Source organism: Numenius arquata, chromosome 20 (genome assembly GCF_964106895.1).
Source record: "Numenius arquata chromosome 20, bNumArq3.hap1.1, whole genome shotgun sequence".
Classification (NCBI taxonomy): domain Eukaryota; kingdom Metazoa; phylum Chordata; class Aves; order Charadriiformes; family Scolopacidae; genus Numenius; species Numenius arquata.
In genome coordinates this window covers 5,225,857-5,250,589 of record NC_133595.1, presented here as the reverse complement: position 1 = coordinate 5,250,589, position 24,733 = coordinate 5,225,857, and the positions used below count along the sequence as shown (strand labels likewise).

General features: G+C 43.4%; 1 protein-coding gene across 1 annotated transcript in view; it reads right to left on the bottom strand.

Annotated features, from left to right (window-relative positions):
• RERE (arginine-glutamic acid dipeptide repeats) overlaps positions 1 to 24,733 on the bottom strand; it is a 119,672-nt gene that overhangs the window by 42,432 nt on the left and 52,507 nt on the right. Inside the window, exon 8 of the mRNA XM_074161804.1 lies at positions 10,963 to 11,043. Coding sequence (XP_074017905.1) covers positions 10,963 to 11,043 — 81 coding nt within the window. The remainder of the gene's footprint in view (positions 1 to 10,962; positions 11,044 to 24,733) is intronic.

The following is a 24,733-nucleotide window of genomic DNA, read 5'->3' as shown; positions in this document are numbered from 1 at the left end:
GGAAAGGAGAGGAATCAACTCAACTGTTCCACCCCAGCAAGAACAATCCATTTCACCATGGCAATAAAAGTACTTCTCAGCACCTTTTTAATGCCAGATTTCTTACCACTGCATAGGAGTTTAGCAGCATAAAAAGAAACAATATTCCCTGCCAGTTTTCTATACACCAGACGACCAGAGCCAATAAGGATTTCCCAACCACCAGTACTGTCAGCATTCTTGATTTTGTCATTAATCTCCTAACACTTTGTCTATTTCTTAAGACTCCCAAGTTCTTAAATACAGTGATTACTTTGGAAACCACCTCTTTCACTTAAGAGAAAGCTTCTAAGTTACATTTACAAAGGCAAGAGGAATCGAAAAATTTAATCTTGAAAGATCTAAATCGGAAGGAAACACGCTCATCATTATTCTGTGATTTTTTTTTAAAAATAAGGGATGTAAAAAGCAAAGGGTTTTCTGTGGAACCTGCCTTGATTACTCAGTGTTTGATGGGACGCTACCTGTACTTTCTTAACTAAAGGCAAGAAGCGCAGCAGCGCGGTGGATTTCTTTACAGCAGAATGTGTGATGGTGCAGCGTCCGTGCAGTTCCACCTGGGAGGATGTGGGAGGCACCGTCAGCAGAGGGAGCCCCTTTTACTCCCAGCAAAAGGCACCAACAGCACCAATGACGGACCCCAGCCCCGCAAGATATTTATTACTCACAAGCAGGAACGGGAAACCCAAAGCCCAAGCATTTCACAGAGCTCACAGCTTCACGATGTTTGTTTTCCACATACCAGAAGAGACATTAAGGTGCCTGAAAACTCATTCTATCTCTTGGCAGGGAAAGGAATCCCCACTGTAAATCCACCATCAAACACACATATACAGGGCCGTGGTTCAGATCTGCAGCCTTCCACCTTGCAGAACACGCTGCTTGCCTTACACGCTGCTGGGATAAAAGCAGTGGATGTTTCCCCAAAAGAACACCACCGCTACTTATAAGTAACCATTAGTATTATTACATCCTCAGAATTCAAATTCTATCATACTCCTGAGCATTTTTCTTTCAGGTACAAAATAAAAAAGGGAAACAAAACGAAAGCAAACGTAGCAGATTTCAGTTTGTGATGTTAAACGTTTCTCGGAGCACAGAGCCTGTTATATCCACAAACTGCCTCAGTTTCCCCTATGGCACAGCCCCTTTAAACAAAAGCCACTATTCTTAACTCCTCATTCTCAGTTTATTCCACAATCTGTGTAATTCCTGGGAGTTTTCCTTGGCAAGAAAAAAAACAACAAACCAACAAAAAAAAAAAACAAAAACCACAAACAGTAATCAAGCACTGCTTCTTTTTTACAGCTGGTTTCAAACAAAAATGACAAAATGAGTGCATCTGTCTCCTGAAGTTGTTATTGTCTTGTTCGCACAGTACAGTTATAGCAGCATATTACAGGATATTTAGGACTGAATAATGTATTTGGGGGCTGATTCTACGCCAAAAGAACGCTGCAGATACCGTTCTTACGGTGCCATCTGGGGCAGGAAGCAACGATGAAGGCCAATGATCTGCTGTATAAGAAGAAAGTTAATTTCATGCTCAGTATGGCAGGCAAGACGCATTAAAAGTATAGTTTACTCGCTGCCAACAGCCGGTATTTTTTCTCCTGGTGCATAATCCTTTGCCCCTGGATGACTTGCTCTGTTGAACCCCCCTCACAACCCGGACAACAGTTTTATGAACAGTCTGCGTTAAGGAACTGAAAACTGCTTTGCACTAGTAAGTGCTCCAGATCACCCTGACTCTTTCCACAGGTCAAAGCTGTTCATATATTTATTTACTTCTTGAACTTGAAAATTCAAATAAAAGTGCTGCAATACCTTTTGAAATTGTAATTGCTCTCTCTCACGCACTGTAAATACACCCGTGAAACGGCACCACTTGGGACAACACCTAGATAACATCCTCAGTTCTGTTAGCTACAATCTGGCTGCCCCTCCTCTGTTTTTTCCCCCTTAATGTTACATTTGTAATTAATCTTCATTATCCCTGACTCGGATAAGAAAGCAGTGTGGGTGCTGAGGAGGAGAAAAATCAAGTAGCAAGACAGAATGCTTGCGCCTCAAATGTAAGCAGGTCACCAGTCTGGCAAAAACTGCCTGTGAGCCGCCTGCACTGCCTTCCATTGGGTAACTACGGCTAAAACTTGGCCCAAATACACACGCAAAAATCAAAAAACCAATTATATATAGGCCATAAACATCAAGTTTAAACACAGAAGTTGAATTAGCTGCAAAAACTGCTTGAGCTTCGCTGCAGTTTGTTTTTCAGTATCTCAGACTTGAGCAACTGCCATAAAACTCAGCCTGGCAACCAAACCACTTGTCTGTCTCCCCTTCTAAAAACCCTTTTTAAAAGGAATTCCTTTGTCTGTTCCATACAGGAATTTTTAAAAGTTAGCATTCCCACAGCAGGCAGACACCACCTGAAGCACATCTTCCCAAGAGACCTGCATGGTCTTGTCCCCGCCGGTCCTGTCCCCCCCCCCTAAACCAGACACCACCATCTTCAAATGCCATGTCCACGCATAACAGAAGTCTTGTAACTTGCCAGAAAACAAGGCCATTAATTCATGTTTATCTTTCACAGATTAAATAGAGTACTTGTAGGATGAGATTTGTGCGACACCCACTTTTACATCAATTATAAAGGACACGAAGCCTTATCCTCTGCTTCGCCACAGACGCTTTCGCTTCCCCCCAGCAAGTCACCAGGTTTGCTTCTGACTCAGTTCTTAACTTATAAAAACTCCAATTCCACACCCAACAGGGCTGTACATCTGGTATGCCACTAAAGACCATGGGATCCTCAGGTATCAGTTGTGGGTCTGTTAGTACCACAGAGGATCACGTGGAGAATACTTCTCTATTGAGCCATTTCAAAAAATCAGACACCCGGAAGGATTATACAGATTAATTTATTCAAGGAATTACCCAAATTTTGTAACATTAGCACTGCTCTAGGACAGGACATTCCACAAACATCACTGTTGCTTATATGACTTGTTTATTTTGCCTTTCTGAAAACCATCTTCAAGTTTTAAAGCGTTATCTTCAGTCGCTAACTGGATGGGCAACAAACAACAGGAAGGGTTTGGTGCACGGCATCCGTAGAAAAGAAATCTTGTCAGGATAGGACACTCAACCATGAAAATAAACTGCACAAATTCTCAAATAGACACCAATTTTATGTACCTGAGATGCACGGGACCTTAGGATGCATGTCTGAATACTTGATACGATCTGACAACTGCTACAAAAGAAGCTATTACCTTTTCTCATAGACAAAGAAAAATACAGAATAAAAGTATACAGCTGTCGATGAACAAAAACATTTTAAGCAGTCACACACACCCTTCAGCATCCACGCAAAAAAGAGAATTCCCAAAAAGAAAATAAACAAAACAAAATGCCTTGTGATGGTGAATTATTATCAGAAGGTAAGGAAAACGCAGAGTCACAGAACTCTGAGGAGTCAGGGAAGCACTGGGTTGTCTCAGTTGTGGAGGAATACTCAGACAATATTGTATCAACACCCCAAATAATCTTGGCTTAGATCTTCAGCTACAGACCTCTCACTACAAAGCAGAAATTGTCCTTTTTGGCTCTCTGACAGAGCTCAATGCAATTGCCTAATGGCCCTTTTTTGCTTGCAACAATATTTTACTCCTACCTATCTCTAAACCTTCAGAGAAAAATAAACAATGGGTTTCAATCTTGTAATGTAAAATAATAATAAAAAAAACCACCGGAGTGCAGAGCTGATTTATTACCCATGCTAAACACAATTCTAGAGTCCAGTTGGCACAGTGAATACACCTTCTGGTTTTATGCTCTTCACCTACAAGGATTTTTTAGGAACAAACTCAAATAAGCAGCCCAGTTCTTGAGCTGATGACACTGTAAATTACTTTTAGAATACAACAGTGAAATAACGCAATTAAAAATGAATTATCTTATTCTCTTAAGAGAAAGCTGAAGAGATTTAAAACAAACATTAGGTACTTTCTTTCTTTGGTTTTACTTGCTTCAGCTGGAATGGAGACACACAGGTCTGCGAAAGGCTACTCTGGTCTGTGTAGGACGAACCATAGTCATCCATCAGACCACGGCACTGGTGGCACCGGGCCCTGAAAGCAAACACTCAATGGAAACAGGCAGCCACGTAGCACGGGTTCAAGAGCTAAGCAACATATACCTTCAGGATATGTTAAGTCGAAAGCAGAAACTCAGGAAACCGAAACAAAAGGAACACGTGTGGTATATAAACCGTCAAACCATGGCCCAAGCTTGTCCAGTGAAACCCAGCCGGCAGCTCCGCTCACCTGTAAGGCCTGAATCAGCTTTTAGAGATGAAGACAACACGGTGTACACTAGAGTTAAACCTTTACGTCTCTTTAAAGACCTTTCCAAACCTTCTGGTTTATTATCCAATAAAGTGATGACATTTGCAATAGGTTTAACAGTTAAACTTTTAAAAACAAGCCAAACGACAGTGAACACATCTACTGAACATCCCTTACAGATGATCTAGGCTTTGTAAACAGCTTTCAGCTCAGTGCTGCTTAAATTTAGGAATATCTCCATCTGAGCTCAGCTCCTATGAGCTCAGCATTTCATTAAATTCTTTGGCTTACTTTTTCTGCTCCTGGTGGGAAGCATGAACTGAATTACCGTATGCCGCCTCAGTACGCTGCTTTACCTTAAAGCCAAACATATTAATTTAGTGTTCTTCAATCAGCTAAGACAGCCACACTCAAAAAAAAAAAAAAAAAGAAAAAAAAAAAGAAAAAAAAGCCAAAATGCTCCCCAGAGAAGAGTTTGTTACACAAATGAATCAATGGTTTCACTTACACAGGAAAAACAACCAACTGATGTCTCTGCCCGTTTTTCAAACTGGACTGGAGCCCAGAAGGGTACCTGCTACGACTAAAGAAAAAAAAGTCTCAGGCTATCATTTTTAAAACGTGAAGCCCACAGTCCCTGTCTTCACAAGAACAAAACCCTCCAACTGTAATATCCACGCAGTGGAAGCACTAGCAGCAGCGAGCAGAGATGAAATGAAAAGAAGCAGTGGCTGTTTATGTTGGCAGTCGCTTCAAACTCTAATGGAAAATTTCAGCTCTGACTGCATCTGGGCTAGAACGAGTTATTAAGGAAAAAGGTTCAGCTTTCAAACAGAAAAGGCTTACAGAGCTCGTCCCTTTCTGAGCACTCCTGCAGCCAAGACAAGGAAATAACACGCCTTGACTATACAATGTATTAATATCCCATCATTAGGGGAATAGACCATCAAATAAAACATATTTCCTTTGGGAAAGGAGAATGGTGATAATGCCCCTGCCACAGACCCAGACCCAGCTATTGGTACAAATAAGTTATACCCCTAAATGCAAATATTAAAAAGCAAACGTAGGGCTAACTAATCACTTTATACTAACAGACCAACGTACGTTCGCCTAATTATCCCCCTCTTTTGATCAAAGGAAAATGCTAATTGAACAATTATGTCGAGGGAGAAACTTTACCTTTCACATGCTCAGGAGAATCTTGCACAAATATTACTAAGGCTGTTTTTTGACACCAAGAGTACACAGTGTGTCCTCGGAGAGGACAAACACCTCGCCAGCCCGCACATATGGCAACCGCAGTGACCTTTCAGCTGCTACACATTCGCACTATATTTAAGAGCTACTCAGGAAGCCAATATTGTATATTATGTAACACAAGATTAAGCATTAATGAGGCAAGAATAAAATTGTTTATCTAAACCCCAATCTAAAATTAAACAGAAGTTTATGCTGAAAGCTCACACTGCACTCGTTTTGTCTCCTAACATCAACAGAGCACAGCTTATTTAGTCTGAGGTAAGTCCCAACAGCATTCAATTTGGAAAGAAGGATTTTACTATCAAAGAGAGAATATTTTTGCTAAAGGTGGTGATGCATATTTAGTTCTTACGCGCGTAAATCCAGTATATCGCAGATATTTTCATCTAAAGAAAACAGCTGATATTCATGATTTCTATTTACACTGTGTTTTAAGGCTAAATACAGAAGCATCCACCCAGAGGCAAGACCTTTCAGTTGCACTCTGTCATCTCTCGCTAAGCAGCCAAACCGAAGTCACACACACCAAAGGTACCCATGGGCTCAACAGGGAAATTCAAAACAAAATTTGACCAAAGTCTGCATCTCCACAAAGATTCACTGTCCTCTTCTTCGACTTCTCACTAAGCAAGCAGCTCTGCAAGGCTCACTGAGGAGCACCAGCCGGCCAGAAAAAAAAAGACAAGCAGACAATGAGACCATGGCCACAATCACTGACCATAAACCTTCCCTGGTAGCGAGGTGGGGATCAGTCTCTTCTTCTCCCAAGTAACAAGCAACAGGACATAAGGAAATGGCCTCAAGTTGTGCCAGGGGAGGTTTAGGATGGATATTAGGAAAAATTTCTTCACTGAAAGGGTTGTCAACCACTGGAACAGGCTGCCCAGGGAAGTGGTGGAATCGCCATCCCTGGAGGTATTTAAAAGCCAGGCAGACGTGGTGCTGAGGGACATGGTTCAGTGGTGGTTTGGGAAGTGTTAGGTTGACGGTTGGACTTGATGATCTGAAAAGGTGCCTTTCAACCTCGACGATTCTATCATTCTGTAAGAACACAGCAGGAGCATTCGAGAACCTCAAATCATTCCCAAAGGTGTCATCCCCAGTTTTCAGAAAAGGTCAAAAGTGCCTGGGCCTATTCCCGTGGAAGACACGGTGTTTCCAAACCCCCAATTCAACTGCAGCATATGCCGTGGCTCTCTAATGACATAACACAATAGTATTCTTCAACTTATCACACACATCCCCCTCCATTTCCAGTGGCATAAGGAGTTTGAGTTCCGCTGGTCGGGCAGCACACCTGACATAAAACAAATCTGCTTCTTCTGGGGGGACGGCCTTAAATAGTCCAAGCAAACGGGATGTGGTACCCTCACCAAAGCTCCCAGAACCGTTTCCGAGTGATCAGCAAGAGGGTGGGCTGAGGGGAACAGGACCCCGCTCTCAATCTGAGCAAGTTCACACCATGACCTGGCCTCCTCCTCCTCCTGCCCGGACTCACAGTATCGCTCTGCACAAGCTCACCTTCACTCCACGCTTCTATTTACCTTTTCCACGTCACTAACACGGAGTTAAGCTCTTTACAAGAACACAATGAGTCAATCCCCAACCTTGCAGGTACGTACGTACGTTTATCTCAGGCCTATCACAATGCTGGTGCTTCTAACCTCTCAAATTCAAGTAGCTCAGTGTAATCACCTGAAGAATTCAGAGCAGGAAAATTTTAAATACTTTGAAAATCCTGTATTATCACAAAGTTTTAGCCAATTAACCCTAAACGGGGTGGGATCACACTGAAAGCCAAATCAGATACTTAAGAAATCTTGTTTCCAGCTGTGTACCTTGCATTTTCACAACATATGAATTTAAATGAAAGTTATTAATGAAAACTGTTCCTGTCACATAAGTGCCTCCAAAATCTGCTTCTCAGCTTGCCGTATAGATGAATCAAAAGTGCTGCTGAGCACGAACCGAACGAGAGCGAGACACTTCACCAACTGCGCCATTCAACTCTGCGATAACTAAGAGAAAACTACTCAGGAGGAAGAGGAAAGGAAGAAAGATGGGAACAAAACATGTAATTAAGACAGAGTTCAATGGAAACCCAAGGAAGTTTTATTCAAGCTCATCTACATGAAAGTCCTTTTTCTGCAGAGAATCCCAAGGTTAACATTCCCTGATCCAGCCTTTCCTTGACCCGTTTCAGCAGAGGCCATGCTCGGATAAGAGCTGAGTTTAGTTCCTATGCCTCTTGTCTATAAAAGCTTGAAGAAAATGCTACAGCTGTTTATACTTGTGCCCACCGGGAACCCCTCTCCAACATAAACTTGGAAATAAACTGGAAATTTGAAATACACTAGAAGAGGGAAGGCCTAAACAAACACACAGCTTTGATACACAGTAAATATTTTCATTCATAAAGATTTTTTTTCTTGCTGGTTATTCATTTAGAAGAAACAATTAAAAAACTGTTGAAAAACTACGTTGAACTAGTTAAAAACACGCATTGACAAATACAAGGTTTTCTTAAAAGATACCGCACGTTAACTACGGAGAGGAAAAAAGCAAAGGCAGGGCTCAAATAGGACATTCCTTAACGTGCTTGGGAAAACTCAGTACAGCATGGCCTAATTCTCAGCTCTCACCACGGCCACTCTACACCTTCCGATATCATAAAAGAAATACAATGTCATATTCACCTCTACATTCTGACTTCCTGTGCAGTAGCCTCAGCTTGATTTAATATAAAACAGGCCTGGTCTCTGTTATACAGAATATAAATAATTCTGTATTTCTATTGTATTACTTATCCTCCACTATTGCGATGTTCCAACTGCAGGGGATATCAGAGGAGTTCTGCCCCAGTGAAAGCTGCATAAATACAAGTGTCTGGGAAAGGTACACATCATACAAGAAGCACGACAACAAGGAGATTTAACTTTAAGAGGGTTTTGCAGAGAGAGGCAAAACCCCTGGCTCCCCTCCCCACCGGCTTCAGTGACAAGTCCGGTAAACTCTAATAAATCAGAAACATGCAGGACGTATCGACCTATAGCCTGGTTTCCATTTAGGACAAGTCACTTCAAGAATGCCCCTGACTCATTTCCAAGTCGCTTTTGCAGAACTCGGGAGTTGCCTCAGTGCTTTTGTACCCATATAATAATTTTTAGGAGTTTCACCTCATGTTAATATGGTGGCTAAACAGGAAAAATAAGGCCTTTTTTCCAGCTGTTCTAGAATTACTAGAGGGTTACTTCACACTGCAACAGAAAAACCGTCAGGCAAAGTATCTGAAATTATTCTGCTGATGAAAAAAAATACAGACAAATTAATTCCACAGCCTTGTAATTTACATTATTCATTATCCCACTTTAAGGAGGAAAAGCAAAACTGGATAGTCAAATAGAGTTTACTGCAGGTCTTACTACAGAAAAACTGCTGTAAATTTTGTCTGAAAAAGATTGGGAATTAAAAGAAAGCAGAAGCGAGACCTGTGGGCAAAAATAGGAAACGGAGATTAAACAATCCGTTGTAGGTCAAAGGTTACTTGTAGATCAGTTACCACTAGGGGCTAAAAAAGCCTGCTCAAAACCATCGACACGCGGCTTCCCAGTTGCTCTAACTTCATATTTAGTCTTCTCTACACTAAAAATGTAGACGTAATAAAACAAAAACGTAACCCTTGAAAACTGATAGCTTATATAAAGTTCCACGCCACGTGCAAACTTCCCAAACTCTTACAAAAAGCCTCAGGTCTGACACCCCAGTTCAAACGTAGAAGTCAAACAGTACAAACAGGGTCAGACACCTGCCACCCCACCCTCGCTTTTTGAGCTTTTCTCTCTTCTACAAACTGGTTTTCTCTATCACAAAGAGATGTTTTGTATTTAAAAGCGTATTTCATAGTTGCTGCAATTCAGACTTCGGGAGCCTCTCAGTAACTTTACCATCAGCAGAACTAATTTCTAAGGTAAACACTAATTTGTTCTCAATACATTGCTAGGAGATATGGTAAAGAAAAGAAGCAAGGACTGTTTAAGCTGCCTGTGCGCCGGATTTTTAGATGCTGCTAAGAAGGATACTGTTTCAGCATTCCTTCTAAGCTGTCATCTTTCCAACACTGGGCCTTCAGGCCTCAAAATCCAACAGAAAACTAAAGCACAGTCTACCTACACTCCAGCAGTAATTAAGTTTTCCCAGCGCTCTCAATAGACTCAGTGAACATAAACACCAACGGAGGCACTCCAGGAATCACTTTAGCCTCTCCTTTCTATTTGACCTCTGAGGTGTTACTATTTACCGAGGGAAGATTGTGACACCACGGCATCGTCTCACAAGAACATCTGAGAACAGACTGGAAATGTCCTACAGAAAGTGACAGGTTTTAAAATATTTTTACTCTAATGTTCTTCCCCACTGAACATCCACATTCCACACACACAAAGTCTAAACAACCAGTTATGCTTTAAATAAATATTCTCCAGATCATTAACACATTGTTAGAAAATAGTCTTAACTCAATTTTCATTGAGTTATCTCCCTTTGAAATTCAAATAAATATGAAAAGTGCTTTCCAAAACCACCCTCCCAGCAGTTAAATGACACCTGCAGAATAGAAACCGAAGCTTCTAGAGAAGCTTGGCAATTAGGACTAATGGAAAAGTAACTAGATTCCCAAGGCTTCCCAAACCCTCTTCCCTTTGAAGAAGTCACTCGCTCCTCCCTGTCCATCTCCCTTCCAAGCACTTGCCAGGATTTTCAGCAGAACGGCAGCTGGATGAGCTTTAGGAAGTTCGGAGGAGTAATGAGCCACGGATCAATTCCGAACCCAAGTTACGCACTTGCTGTCCACATGTTTCAGGAACGCAAAGAGTTAAACACAACAACCGAATTCTGCGGGTCCTAGGAGCAGCCGGCACATACCTCAGCCTTCCACATTCAATTAGATTTTGTTTTAGGCTTTCTTTAATTACCCGCTGCCATTTGAGCCCAACTGGGTGACATAAATGTATTATCCCATCATAATGTCAGAATTTAAAATTAGATTTGGTCTCCATAAATACACTTCATCCAAGCTCAGTGCCTCCGTCCAGCAATGACGACTATTTTATGTAACATCTTTCACACACCGTAAGACCTAAAAACTGCACTCAAAATTACAGCTACCTTTTCCGGCTGCGGATTTCTCTTCCATTTATCTGAAGAGAATTCAGTTCAGGGTGAAAAGGAAATAGTTTCGTAAGATCAAACGCTGAAGCAGCAAGAAAAAAAAAAAAAAAAGGCAAATTACATAAAGTCCGAATGTACTTACCGTCTCCTTATTCGGAAGCAACTCCTTTCGGATCCTGAAGAAGTTCTTGCCGTACTGCCTCAACCCCTTAATAAAACGCTTCTGCGATAAAAGATAACAAAAACAGTATGTCAGCAGAAGAAAAAAAAAAAAAATTCAAAAAAATTCTTGTTAATCAGCACAACAGCCAAACAATGTTCTTCGCATAAGCACTGTCGACAGAAGAAAACATATAACCTACACAGCAACCCGAAACAGGCGGGGGGAAAAAGGCTTTGAGAAGATACCGAAAAATTCAAGCCACATTCCCTTCTACGTCAAACTTCCACCGTTTGAAGCTTAAAAAAAAAAAAAAAAAAAAAAAAAAAAAAAAGGAAAAAGTCAGTACCACAGTCAGTTCTTCTCCGAAAGGACCCAAGCGTTCAGCCGCACGGCTCTCCCGAAGTCGATTTTTCAGCGAGGAAGCGGCAGGCGAAGGAAAATACGCAACGCTGATTTTCGGGGCAGAAAAGTGGCTGCGGGGCGGCGGTGCCGCAGGGGTTAAGGAGCCCTGGCAGCCGCCGGCCCCTCCGCACTCGCCCTCCCCGGTTTTTCGGCGGAATAACACACACACACCCCCACACACCCCCCCCCAACAACGAACGCCTTCCCCGCCGAGCCCAGCCGAGCCGCCGCCGCTCCCCTCGGTGGCTCGCAGCGGTCCGCGGTCGCTCGCCACGCCGAGGCGCTTCCTCCTCCTCCCTCCTCCTCCTTCTCCCTCCTCCTCCTCCTCTCGCCCCGCCGGCGGGTCGGGGTGGCCCCCCGCGGCGATGGCGGGTGGCCGGGGCTGGGGTGCGGGCGAGCGGCGGAGGCGAGGCGAGGCCGGGGGCGGCGAGCGGAGCTGCGCGGAGCGGCGCGGAGCGGAGGGCCGGGCGGGAGGCGGCGGCCGCCCAGCATGTGATCGCGGCGGGGCTGGGCGGCGCGGAACCCGCGGGGCGCGCCGCAAAAGGCGGCCTGGATCGCCGGGCAACCCCCCCCCCCCCAACCCCCCCGGACCTTGTCTGTCCGTCCGTCCGTCCGTCCGTCTCCCCAATCCCCCCCCCCCCCCCGGGAAAGCCCCGCGGAACCAGCCGCCGGATGAACGCCCCTCTGCGGCGGGGTGGCGGCTCCCTCCCCCCGGCGTCCGCCGCAGCCCGAGGCTGCCCTTCCCTCCCCGCCGGTCCCCCCACCTTCAGCTGGCCCTTGCGCTCATGTTTCCCCGCTGAAATACCTTCCCCCCCCCCTCAAAGATAACTCCGCGGCCGCCAGCTGTAGGCATCGCTCGCTCCCCTCCTCCTCCTCCTCCTCCTCCTCTTCCCGAGGCCAGCACCTTCGCTCGGTACCTCCATGGCAGCGTCCCAGCCACCGGCTCTGGGACCCCTCTCACCCAGAGCCCCCAACACTTCGCCACCATGAATCAGGAGGAGGAGATTAAAACTAAACACGGAGTCCCTCTTTTCCAAAAGGCCAGCCCTGAGGACTTTTTCCTTCCCTATAATAAGCATACAGGTATAAACACTAGAAAATACCCAATTCTGCCTGCAAAAAAGATGAGGGGTGTTGAGTATATGGGCGCTAACATTCTGGGGGAGATGAGAATTAATAATTCCCTAAAAAGAAACATACCTCAAGTTGGCTTAATGGATTTAGAACCACATCTTCTTGCAAACATCTGATTGAAGGAGGGGGGCAGGTGATTACAGGCTTCCATATTACGAAGTGAATAAGGAATCCCAGAAAGGGTAATTCACTACCAAAATAGCGCTCTGTACACCTCATACGCTCCCACCACAATGCTGAATAAGAGTGAGCAGTCTCTTTAGAGGAACCTCATATCTATTATTTTGCTGATATGCCCGCGCAGGGCTCTAGCCTTACCTAACCCTGCCCCTCAAAGCCAGCAAGACTGCTAGGGTTCGCCAAGAACACGCCTGGGGGCGCAGAGAGGAGAATTAACCACCGGTTGTATATGCTCTGAGATTATAGTCCCTTCCAGTGTATGATTTACTCATACCCACCTCCTCCTTTTAAACCAGCAAACAGAGCTCTCGGGAGTTTAAGAGTTCAGTGACGGGGGTGCTCGGGCTCCTGAAGGAGGAAGATTTTACTAATAGGAGGGTCCCAGCCCCCCATTCACGGGCAGAAGCCACAGATGCCTGCAGAGGGAGACACCTAGACTGCCTCCAACCCCTGTCTAACGCACACACACACTTTTTACCACGAGAATGACAAGGAATTTTCATTACACAGAGGGGGAGGCCAATCGCTCCCCTGGCACAACCCACACACCTCTTCTGGGCAAGAAAAGACGGCAGCAGGAACCAGGCAAACCACCATGCCCTCAAACCGCTCCCAACATCCCAAAACGCAATCTAAATTCCCGTCTGCAGCTTATCACGGAAAAGGAAAATCAACTAAATTAAGAAACATTTGAAAACAGGCAATCCAAAGGGAAGGCAGATTCCAAACGCTGCAGCTGGGTTCCCAGCTTTGACATCTCTGCCTCCTGGACTGCAGCGGGGGTACCACGCTTTTGCAGCATCACTTAACAGAGCATAGATAGGAAAATGCGACAGAAAAAGCTGTAGGGGAATAGGAAGAAACCGGAGCTGGAACACTCCAACCACGGATGAAAAAAGGCACAGAGAAATACCAGAGAGCAATCTGGTCCAGTGCATGAAATGAAAAGCCCCGATTCCCGATTCCTCCTTTTGCCAAAGACTGACTTCGGTGTGTGTCAGTTCTCAGAGGACCATTTTATTTATTTTTTAAGATTCCTTTTAACCCAACTATTTTACATTTGTTTTGTGTTGGAATTCAACTCTGTATTGAAAAAGCCTATGACAAACTGCTTTCCTTTGAACTCGGGAGATGTCAAAAATCCCTACCGGGAATGTAAGCCTAGCACATAGCCCAGCTGAGTAACAGAATTGAGGGAGCTTGAAATGCTGCTCCAAATTTCCAGATATGATTGGAGTCCATCCTTCCGGCATTCTGAAGTTTTGGCCAATTATGCTGTCACCTTTAGCAGTGTCATACAGAATTATCACTCGGCCATTGAGGCAGTGCAAGATACCCAACTATAAAATAGTTGCGTGCCTCTATTGAAAGCCAAGAGAAAGCCAGTTCTTAACACATAAAGAACAACAAAGCACCCTAAAATTAGTTGCAGAAACTTAAGACAGAAATTCTAAAGCTTAACAAAATGATCAAGGTTTTTCCAAAACATTTTCAGATTTTCCTTTCTCTTCTAGTCCTCCATTAATTCAGGCGTCACGTCCAGTTCTCCCTTCGCCTGCAGCAAGAACAGCTACTTCTTTTCTCCAAGTCAAGCACAATAGAGACCTCTAAATGTTTTAAATATCAAAGAACAAAACAGTTACACGCGGAATCAGCAGTGACCTGTTGCTCTCCAGCGTCTCATAGAACAGACCGCGTAACACGGTTTAATTTTTCTCTCCTCTGCACAAATGACATGCAACAAATTTTATGTCTGTATTTTAACGGTGCAGGAGATGTTGTTGCACTCCTCAGAAGGCATCTCAACATGACAGCTGCCGAATTAAAATAGTCCTGCAGCACAGGGCTGGTAGAACAATGAGGTTTAAACCTATGAATGCACAAGAAAGAAGTTTGGATAAAGAGTGGAAGTGGCTCTAGAGCACAATGATTTAAAAATCCAAGTTCTAGACTTTTAAAAATTAAGATGAACATTTCAGTTTTACCACTTAGGTTTATTTTTAAAACATTATTTATGACAGAATTCATAGAATGACAGAATGGTTAGAGTTGGAAGGGACCTTAAAGATCATCCAGTTCCAACCCCCCTGCCCTGGGCAGGGACACCTCCCACCAGACCAGGTCCCTCAAAGCCCCCTCCAACCTGGCCTTGAACCCCTCCAGGGATGGGGCAGCCACAGCTTCTCTGGGCAACCTGGGCCAGGGTCTCACCACCCTCACAGCAAAGAATTTCTTTCTAGTATCTCATCTAAATCTCCCCTCTTTCAATTTAAAACCATTCCCCCATATCCTATCACTCCAATCCCTGATCAAGAGTCCCTCCCCATCTCTCCTGGAGCCCTTTTAGGGACTGGAAGGCTGTTATCAGGTCTCCCCCAGAGCCTTCTCTTCTCCAGGCTGAACAACCCCAACTCTCTCAGCCTGTCTTCACAGGAGAAGTGCTCCAGCAAGATTCTTTCAGCATTGTTGTTTGTACAATTCACTGAAGACAAACTGTAACACAACTGAAGAAAAGAATGCTGTGGATAATTATTGCCGTGAAGTATGATTAGGGAATCCCATGGTTTGCTGGGTCGGACAATGCTGACGGACGGCACAGTTCTATTTTACGAAGTGGTCACCAGGGCCATTGACCAGCCACAACAAGAGATGTCCTCATTCCATTTTATAATCTGTTTCCCCAACAAAACTTACTCGATTCTGCAATATCCTGCTCCGATGTGTAAACAGGGAGCTATAAATAACCGGGGAAGAACAAGGAACAAGCATGTTAATGTTTGCATATGTGTTACTTGCAGGCCCCATATTTTATCCCAAGAAACAAATATCATGACAAGCTACACAAAGCCATTATGCTCTGACTAACAGAGCTCAGATGGCGTGTTTATCAACGCGATGATAATGCCATTGCAAAGCTGTAGTTAAGGTTATGCGTCAGGGTTTCTATTATCAAGAGATTAGAGCTTGGCAGGAAAAAATTTGCTACCGCGTGCTGAAATTCAGCACCCCGGGTTTAAACTGGGAACTGAGGTTCCCAGTCCAGTTTTCTTCTTACTGCAGAAAGCTAAGATAAAACTGTTTCTAACAGCATGCGAGAGTAACATCTAGTACAAAATAACCTGTTTAATCAATTTAAGAATTTCCAACTGAAGCCTCACAGGCTTCAGAAAAGCCAGATGTCCCTGATAAAACTGTAAATTCATAACTGCTACTAATATGTCTCTTCTGAGGTGCTGCTTCCAGCAGGTTTAGATCAAATGAATGTTCTCTTAAGAAAATCCATGTGCTATTTCATTCCCTTCCCGTGGCTTCCACCTGGTCAATTAGTGAAGAGCATGTTGTAATGTAATATATTTACAAACACACAAACACAGAGCCTTTTCTGTTCCTTCTTAATCCAGGAAATAAGGACTTCCCCCCCCCATCTTTTTATAAAAAGAATAATCTCCTCTGTAGAGCATGTCCAAGAACAGTATGTTCTTATCTCAACCTTTTCCTTAATTATGAGCATATAAAAGTGGAAGATTTTGCTATCGTGAAACCATCAGGTACGGGGCATGTTTTGAAAGGCCCAAGGTTTTCTAGGCAGATGCCAATTGAAGTTGTCACTATCGTCCATATTTAATATGTCTTTTAAAGTTTTAATGTCAATATGGTAGGAAAAATTATGGTGTTTTAATAGTTAACAGCAAATAAACGCTAAATGCATAAAAGCTTCTTTAGTTCTTAGATTTCACAAGATGAAAAATTATGGCAGTTGTTCTGAAAAGAAAGTGAGATCTGGTTATATCTGCAAAACTTCTGGTAACTGTGCAGCACATTTATAGATTGCCCCAAACGGTATTTTTTTTAGCATATAGGCATTGTACATGCGCAGTAGCTGAATTTCAGTGCACAGAGTACATTTTATTAAAAGCCTGGCTGAATTTTAATGTTCTATTTCACTTATGCACGTACAGTGCAAATAAAGGCATTTGCCGATAACGTTAAATGATATTTACTGTCCTCCAAAAACAAAAGTACCCTGATGGTTTCCTTAAGACGACACAGTTTAAGCTAAGGATGTCAGGTATCTCTTACAAAAACATAAACTTATGTTATTCACAAATATTTTTTTTACCAAACTATTCCTGGCTGTAGCAGAAAACGATGCTAGTATTTACTGCATCTCTACCTCGAAGGAATTCTATATGCTCAATAACAGACAGGACTAAGTGCTGCTCGGTAAGTAATTCCATCAAGGGCAAAAAGCGGTACTTTAAGTTAAAGGAAATGCAGCTGTCACACATATCCGAGCTGTTCTCTGTATCCAGCTAACCTCTGCAGACACATAGTGGACTTATTTAACTCCTTCCACAAGCTGCTTGATTCCCTGAATGCTCTTACACAGAGGAAAAAAGAAAAAGAGAGGGAAAGACCCTTTTGCAGGGGTACAGGAGAGGGCAGAAGGGAGAGACGTTCCACAGAAATTTCTTGGCCTAAGAAAGCGTATCCTCAGAGCAACTTGCTGTGAACAGGGATTGAGGGATAACAGAATATTCTAGGCTACAACAGTAGCATGTAGAATGAGGAACGAGCATGATGGCTCACCTGAAACCTTTGTGAAAATAAATAAATCAATCAGTCCACTGGGAAAGAGGAACTATCAACAAAAATCTACCGTCAGGCCCCTGCTATGTTCCTTTAACGTGCCCTGCTGCTGGGAGAACAGGATATGCTTCAACCTCATCTGAACTTCATTTTATTGTTTCCTGTCACTCCCGTAACCCTGCTTAATGTTTTTTTAATTTAATTTTGAAGTAGCAAGCGATTTTACCCTCAGCATTAGATACTGGTGCTGTTGTGCGTTACATCAGTTAACAGCACAGCTTGCAAAAAAATCACCTCGCTGGCAAACTCGTTTAACAGAAAGACACCGCAAGCCTTCCCTAAATGCCCCTGTGTGTTGTTCCACAGACCTCGGTGCTGTAGCAGAGGCGTGAGCAGATCTCAATCGCACAAGCAGAAGTAGATATTTGTGCAAAAACCCATGTTCCCGCTGTTCCCTCAGCGTTACCTGCCTTTAGCATACGTCTCAGATGCTCTCAGGTAAAGTTCACTGCTCCGTCCCATCTCTAACCGCAGCACCTCTTTGTCTGCTCCTGCAGGAAGCACGGCTGTCACAGAATCACATGGGGTTGGAAGGGACCTCTGGAGATCATCTAGTCCAACCCTCAAGTCACCAGCTTATAATTGAGAGTCTCCTCCTGAAGAGGCTGCACTGAAGCACTGGTCGTGATTTGAAGGACCTTATTCTCTGCCACGACCAGGCGAAGGGAGGAGAGATCGCCCACCCAGCCTGGCAACTGCTCGAAGATGTCTCCAACCACTTACTGCAAATCCCTGTGGCAGGAGACCTCTGTTGCAGGGGAATGTCTGTGCTTTGATGACCACCGACACGGTTCACACCTGCTCTTGCACCATCCGTTCGGTTTGCGGAGAGTTGTGGAATGACAGCAAGTGAGGATCGTGCTCTGAACCGCACCGGCGCTGAGGGCGAAGCATGAACGGTAATAAATGCCAGCCAACCCCTGCAATGCCCACTCTTGCTGCTTAATTAGACTACAAATTTTTAAGTAACCCGTTTTGATACAGTTTGTTTGTTGTTTGTTTGTTTTGTTTTTTTTAACAGTCCTCTTTCACAGCTGTACACATGTGAACATTTCTTAAATTGTGCCACAAACATGTTTCCAGATTTCCAGTCCAAGAGAGAAGGCACACGATCCTTTTGTAGAGCAAGATGGAAGAGAATAATCATATATATGTATGTGGGGGTGTGTAAAGAGAGGTTTTTCTGGTTTAAAGTATCCCTTACCTCTAAAATATACTTACTTAATTTGCTTATTTCAGCAGATTGTGACCTTAGTTCAAAATACATACAAAAACCCAAATCAGCTTCCTTTTAATAGATACTGGTCTGTTTATTTTTCTTGTCAATTAATTTTAATGAAGTGATTCTATTGTTTCAAGACAAAGTTGTCCTCTAACCTTCGTGGTAATTTGAAAATGAAATTCTTTTTCACCAAGTCCTCTTACTCAGAGATATTGTGGAAAAACAGAAATATTTTGATGGTATTTAACATTAGATACCAATCTATATTGAAAGGCATTAATGCTCCCCTTGGATACTCAAAGCACCTCCTCAGAGCGCCCTGCCTCGCCAGCCATCTACACGTGACAAAAATCTGATAGTCCTTAGGCCATATGCCTGTAAGATCAAGTATCCTCTATAAACAAACTGACAAGAAATATATCAGCTGAAAGGCTTAAAGGTGCCAAACAATTAGCTTCCCCCCCCCCCCCCCCCCCCCCCCAATCGGATTGCTTTGTCTTCCTGAAAAATTCTACTGCGGAATTATAAACCCTGCCTCAAACCCCTGATTCAACACCAAAGCATTACACAGGGGCAGAGGCGCACAATGTCCGCCGGAGCCTGCGTTCCCTGTATCCACAGCCATATACCCAGACGGAAAGTCATTAAACAGACTCCCTCGAGGGAATGCCAAAAGATCCTGAAATGATAATGATCCCCCTTCCATGGTGCTGCACTGTTAGCTTTTGTTTTGAACAATAGATCTCCCATGATACCTCTCGCTTGCTGAAAATATTGGTATTAAGTGAGCATGAGCACAGCTGTGTGTAAATTACATATATAAACAGATTAGATTTGTATATTTATACTGGATGCAAACACATTAATAGCACATTTGCATACACAGTTGGCTAAATGAGATTGCATGCAGAGCAGGATTACTGGTTACAAACACATTTATTTAGAATTTTCAATAAAGTATTTATACTGCCATTCAAGAGGTCAAAGTGGATTCATCATCCTGTCTCTCCTCTTCGCCTTCTCAGTAGTACGCAAAAACACTCTTGTCAACAAGCCTTCCACATCGCCAGTCCCTCCTCACAGGCTCAAGCGACAGAAGAAAGTGAACTGGGGTGTCTACCTAAAGGTTACCCAAATTTCCTTCAGTTTAGTTCGTTAAAGGTGACGTTTTCAGGGATAAGAGTTCTACATTTGACCAGAGCACAAACTACTCCCTAAATGCCAGTTTATAAAACTCTTTCTCTCCCTTCTCTGTTTAACGCCAGGGATCAACGCACAAGTCTGTATGAAAAGCAACACGATATCCAAGGTGACACAACAGCTCTCAGACGTTTCCGAAGCTGGGGGAGAACTCAACTATTCCTTCACCCTGGGCTTTGAGGTGTCAGGGCACTGCCAGCCTTACGTGCTAACCCCAGCTTTATTCTACCATCGGTATTTGAGCACAGCTATTTTTATAAAGAGATTTCAGGTTCAGCCACAGCAGTAGGCAAAGCTTTGATTCACTTTCTGCATTGTACCCGTTTCTGCCTGAGAGCCTAGACGAGAAAGAGAAAACAGAACAGCAAAAAAAAAAAAAAAAAAAAAATCAATGATGCCTAAATGAGGAGCCTTTTATTTTTGCTCTAATTGTGCCCTCTGATTATCGGCTCAGGGTGCTTTCGCTGCGAGTCCCCGGCTAATGCTCCCAAGTCTCTCTCTCTCGCCTTCACGTTTCCCATCGGTTCCTGTTGAAAGGTCCAGTCCTGCCTCTCGGGTTCGCCGCGCTCGCAGCCCCAACCATAAATCATCTCCCAACCTGCTCCTGGAAAGGCAGTGGCCGCGGCGCGATGGCTCCGGCCCGGGGTTGCCAGGCAACCTGCGCAGGAGGGATGGATGCCTGAGAACCGCTGACAAATGGCCAAGTGGCTGCAACAACGGGCTCCTCTCTGTCAAAAAAAAAAAAACCAACAAAACCAAAAACCACCCCCTCCCCGTGTTTGGGAGAAGTGTCTCCTCCTCCCCCGCCTCCGCGCTGCACGAAACACGGCGTGATTGTAAAATCAAAATCAAAAGGCTATTGTAATGAACACACACTTCCTGCTCAATTACTAATTGTTCAAAAGCTGCGGGGAGGCTGCGATCACACAGCGTATGGCAACAGAAATGTGATCCGGTAAACGAGATAAAGTCAACAGCACGCCAAGAAACCTGATCTAAGAACAGCCTGCAGTGGCACATCAGAAGCTGATGCACACATCAAAAAAAGGCTGGATATTAAAGCAGCAGCAGGAGGAAAAAAAAAAAGAAAACAGAAAACCTGACTTTACTTTTCCTGAGCTCTGGAAGGGGTATTTGATAAACCACCTTGGCTCTTCGGAAAAACAATTTGTAGATTATTTAGGAGCATTATTATCCATCGTAACACTGCGGCAGTCGCGTGGTCCCACATTTCAGCAGCAAGAAGAGGCAGGGACAGATGAGCACTCTTGTTTGAAGACTGCTCAGTTTGCAATTTTCTTTCCTCTAATGCAGTGAGAGTGGGCAGAGGAGGCATTCATTTTTCCAGACCAGGTCTGGAGACCTCACCCCTTGGGGCACGGTGACAGAGGGCCCAGCTGCAGGAAGATCTTCCAAGGAGCAACAAGTCCTGAAGCTCCAGGATGCTGGAAATGCACCGTCCCTCAGGACTCTCATACCTCTCCTCTAGCAGATGTGCAGAAAGGCAATTAAATTGCACACACAGGCAAGCATTTCCTTATTCCACTAAACTTAATCATTTGCACCAGCAAGAAACTCGGTTGGCCAGCTTGCCCACGTTTATATTTCAGTGCCCACGACAGACCTTCTGCTGACAGACACTAAGGGTCCACCTCTGCAGGGATCACAGGCAGATCCAGATGTGTGCAACGCTCCAGCTGCTCAAAGGCTCCCCGAGACTCACGCTCTTCCATGATCTTCACAAAACCATCACGTTGCACGTCTCCATAAGCCAGGTTTCACACAGTGAGTCTAAGGCTGTCCCCTTCTGCGGGCACAAACCTTAAAAACCAAACTGGAGACTGCCTTCATCAACCAGAAAAGAGCTTTCTATTTATATAACATTTATCTGTAGATTGTTGTCTCCTGCCATCAACAGTTTCCCAGTGCTGCAAGCAGAACTAAAATGATTTGAGTGTGTTTTTACACAAATGATTCCTTAAAGATGCATTTGAAGAGTTAAAGAGAACAAAGGTCTGGCACATTGTGACCCAGAGAAGCAAAACAATACGCTGCTGCCAAGAGACAACAGAAAGCTTTTGATTAGACTTCAGATTGCCTTTTTCTGTACACAAAAAGATTCATTTCTGATTGTTATTTTAAACTGCTGTTAAAATGCTACTATACAAAAAGCCTTCTTATGCATCAAAACTAAAGAGCGAGTAAAAAGTTGGACAAAATGTTCCTTTTCAAGGACATACTTCCTTTCCCATGTGACATCTGGAAAGCCCTCCCTTTAATATAGGCTAACTACTAGAAATTCAGCTCTTAACTTGCAAACTTCAAGCTAAAAAAAAAGCTATTTGCTTTTCATTTCTCCAGCTCATCCTCACCCAGACTTGGTAAAAACGCATTTCCTAAAAAATTACTCATAGTTCTAATTGTTGTTGTTTTTTTGAACAGGATAAAACTAGTCAAAGTATAGAATCCAAAAGCAGAGATAAAGATAACATACAAAGCAACACATGTAATACGAACCAAAGCAGAAAAGCAGCACTTGTGGAACATAAGCACTGCCCTGCTGTACCACCTTTCCACCCAAGGAATAGTTCTCATGCATCAATTTGGAATATTACCCTTTCTTTTTCCTCACATATTCTGAATCTCAAATATCTGTACCAAAAGCTGCAATGCCAGTGCATTCTTAAAGTTATTAATATTTCCTTGAATAATGCCAACATCAGAACATATAGCGTCTTCCACAGGGTTCAAGATGCTCCTTATGGGTCCTCACCTTTAGTGGGCAGAAACAAGCCAAAAGGAAAATATCCTATATTACCCTCCCTCTGAATTTCATTCTCCTCATCCTGTTTTTCTTAACAAGAGGATTTTTACTCAACTTACAATACCGTAGGGAACACCACTCTGCTCGCTAACACAAAGCGGATCTCCATTAAATCATCAATACTAAAATGCCCGTTCTAGGCAATAACACGGGTGGGTGAACACAGATCCACACCAGCCCCCAACCCACCAGCCGCAGGTCGGCATCATCAGCCCACAAGGGCTAATCACTAACAGAAAATAAGCTCCCGCTTGAGCTTTTTCCTTAAACATCAGAACATTTCCATTTTCTCCATCTTTTTCCCCAGAAATCTTTCCTTTTTGTTACACAGAACATAGAGTTCTGAAAATACATGCCGGTTTACTCAAGTTTAACACTACTATGGAAGCCCTAAGTTGTTCTCTTTCACCGCGACATTTTTTTTGTCCTTTCAGTCAATTAGTAATACTAAGCACAAAAAAGCAGCGCTCAGACTACTTGAAATACACTGTGCGATCCTTTCAAGACTCGAGCAGAGTATTTCTAGTGGAAGTTCCCTATTGCAGAAATATTGTTCCACTGGGATTTCAACCATTATTGTCAATTATTCCGGAGACTATTTCTGCCTTCGAACAGTGGCTTTATGCAAATGACAGAAGGAAACAAATAAAACCACTTCAAGAGCAATGAACAAATCCCAAGAATAATGAGACAAAATGGTGGCAAGAATCCCCAAGGAAATTATCCATATAGAGAGGAAAAATATTTCTGTAGGTGACTTGGCCAAGTAAATAATTAAACAGCAGGGCTGTTGACGGCAGCAGCGCCCAGGTCTGAGCTCAAGCACCAAGATACAAACTCCAGTTTGTGACCCTTACTGAAATGACATCAGGCAACCTCTGGAAACTTCCTGAATTTCTCTCTGGATCACTCTGCCACCGACTGCAGCGTAGTCAAGAGACACCCGAGAGCACAAATCTGGATGTAAGAAATACTAGTAATGAGAAAATCACATTCCAGGTTGAGATGTAGCCTCGGTGAGAGACCTTTCCTCTATCAAACACAAAGCAAACTTCCTCCTGTGACAGCAGCTCTTCATCCTGCCAAGTTGTTCACAAGAAAAAAATAGGGTGTTCTGATGTGCTTCAACAATGTGTTTTAACAATTTTTAACTATTTAGTTACAGAAAAATGAAAATGTAGTAATTCCCATTTTCACCTAAGATGACACAGTATCGGAATACCTTGAACAAATACTTACAGACCCACATCCTTTGACATTTTTATAAGAACTGAACACCCAAATCTGGCATTCAAGTAAGTTAATGAATTCTTTATTTCAGTTGTGCGGCACAGTCTGACCCAGCGACGTAGCAGTTCCTAGGAAGAGCGGTAGCATTAACCTCCAGTTTCCAAGACCCCGTGCTGAAATCACGTAATGTAGCCTTCTCCTTAAATAAAGAAGTAAAAAAGCCTAACCTTTTGCAGGATGATGACTGATTGCTAATTAAACATTGTCTTTGTAGCCTTATATTTAAAAGAATCAGAACGTAATAAAGAGCACCAACATGAATTCATTCGGTAACGTGAATGATAGACTTCTGCAACGCAACCATCCAATTGCTGAGGAAGATGCTGGCTCATACAGTGATCTTGGCAGTAACATATAAAAGTAGTTTAAAAAAGAATCAGAAGATTCTTAAGTTCCCTTTTCTTTTGGGTAAGGGGCTCTGAATAGAAACAGCTACTGGGGGGTCGGGGAGAAACGGTGCCAAACGGTGAAAAAAAAAAAAGCGGCTCACAAATACGAAAGAAAAAAGATTTGATATTGAAGTGCCAGAAATGCATCTCTAAAAGGTGAACACTGGCAGAGGAAACCTGAAAGGTAGATATCTGGGGGGAGGGAGGCGAGGGGGAAGTGGTGCTGACACTGTGGAATTACCTCCCCAGACACGTAGAACTGGACAATATCTTCCGTAACAGATAAATGAAATATGCACCCTAATAAAACAGAGGTGCCCTCTTTTGCCTTCCCCAATTTGTAACAAATGGAATGTTTGATTTGAGTGTTTGAAGTTATTCCAGTGCAGTGGCGGGTAATACACTGTGATGCTTATTTATTAGCTCCTCTAAATGCATAAGCCCCTGTCTGATCAATCT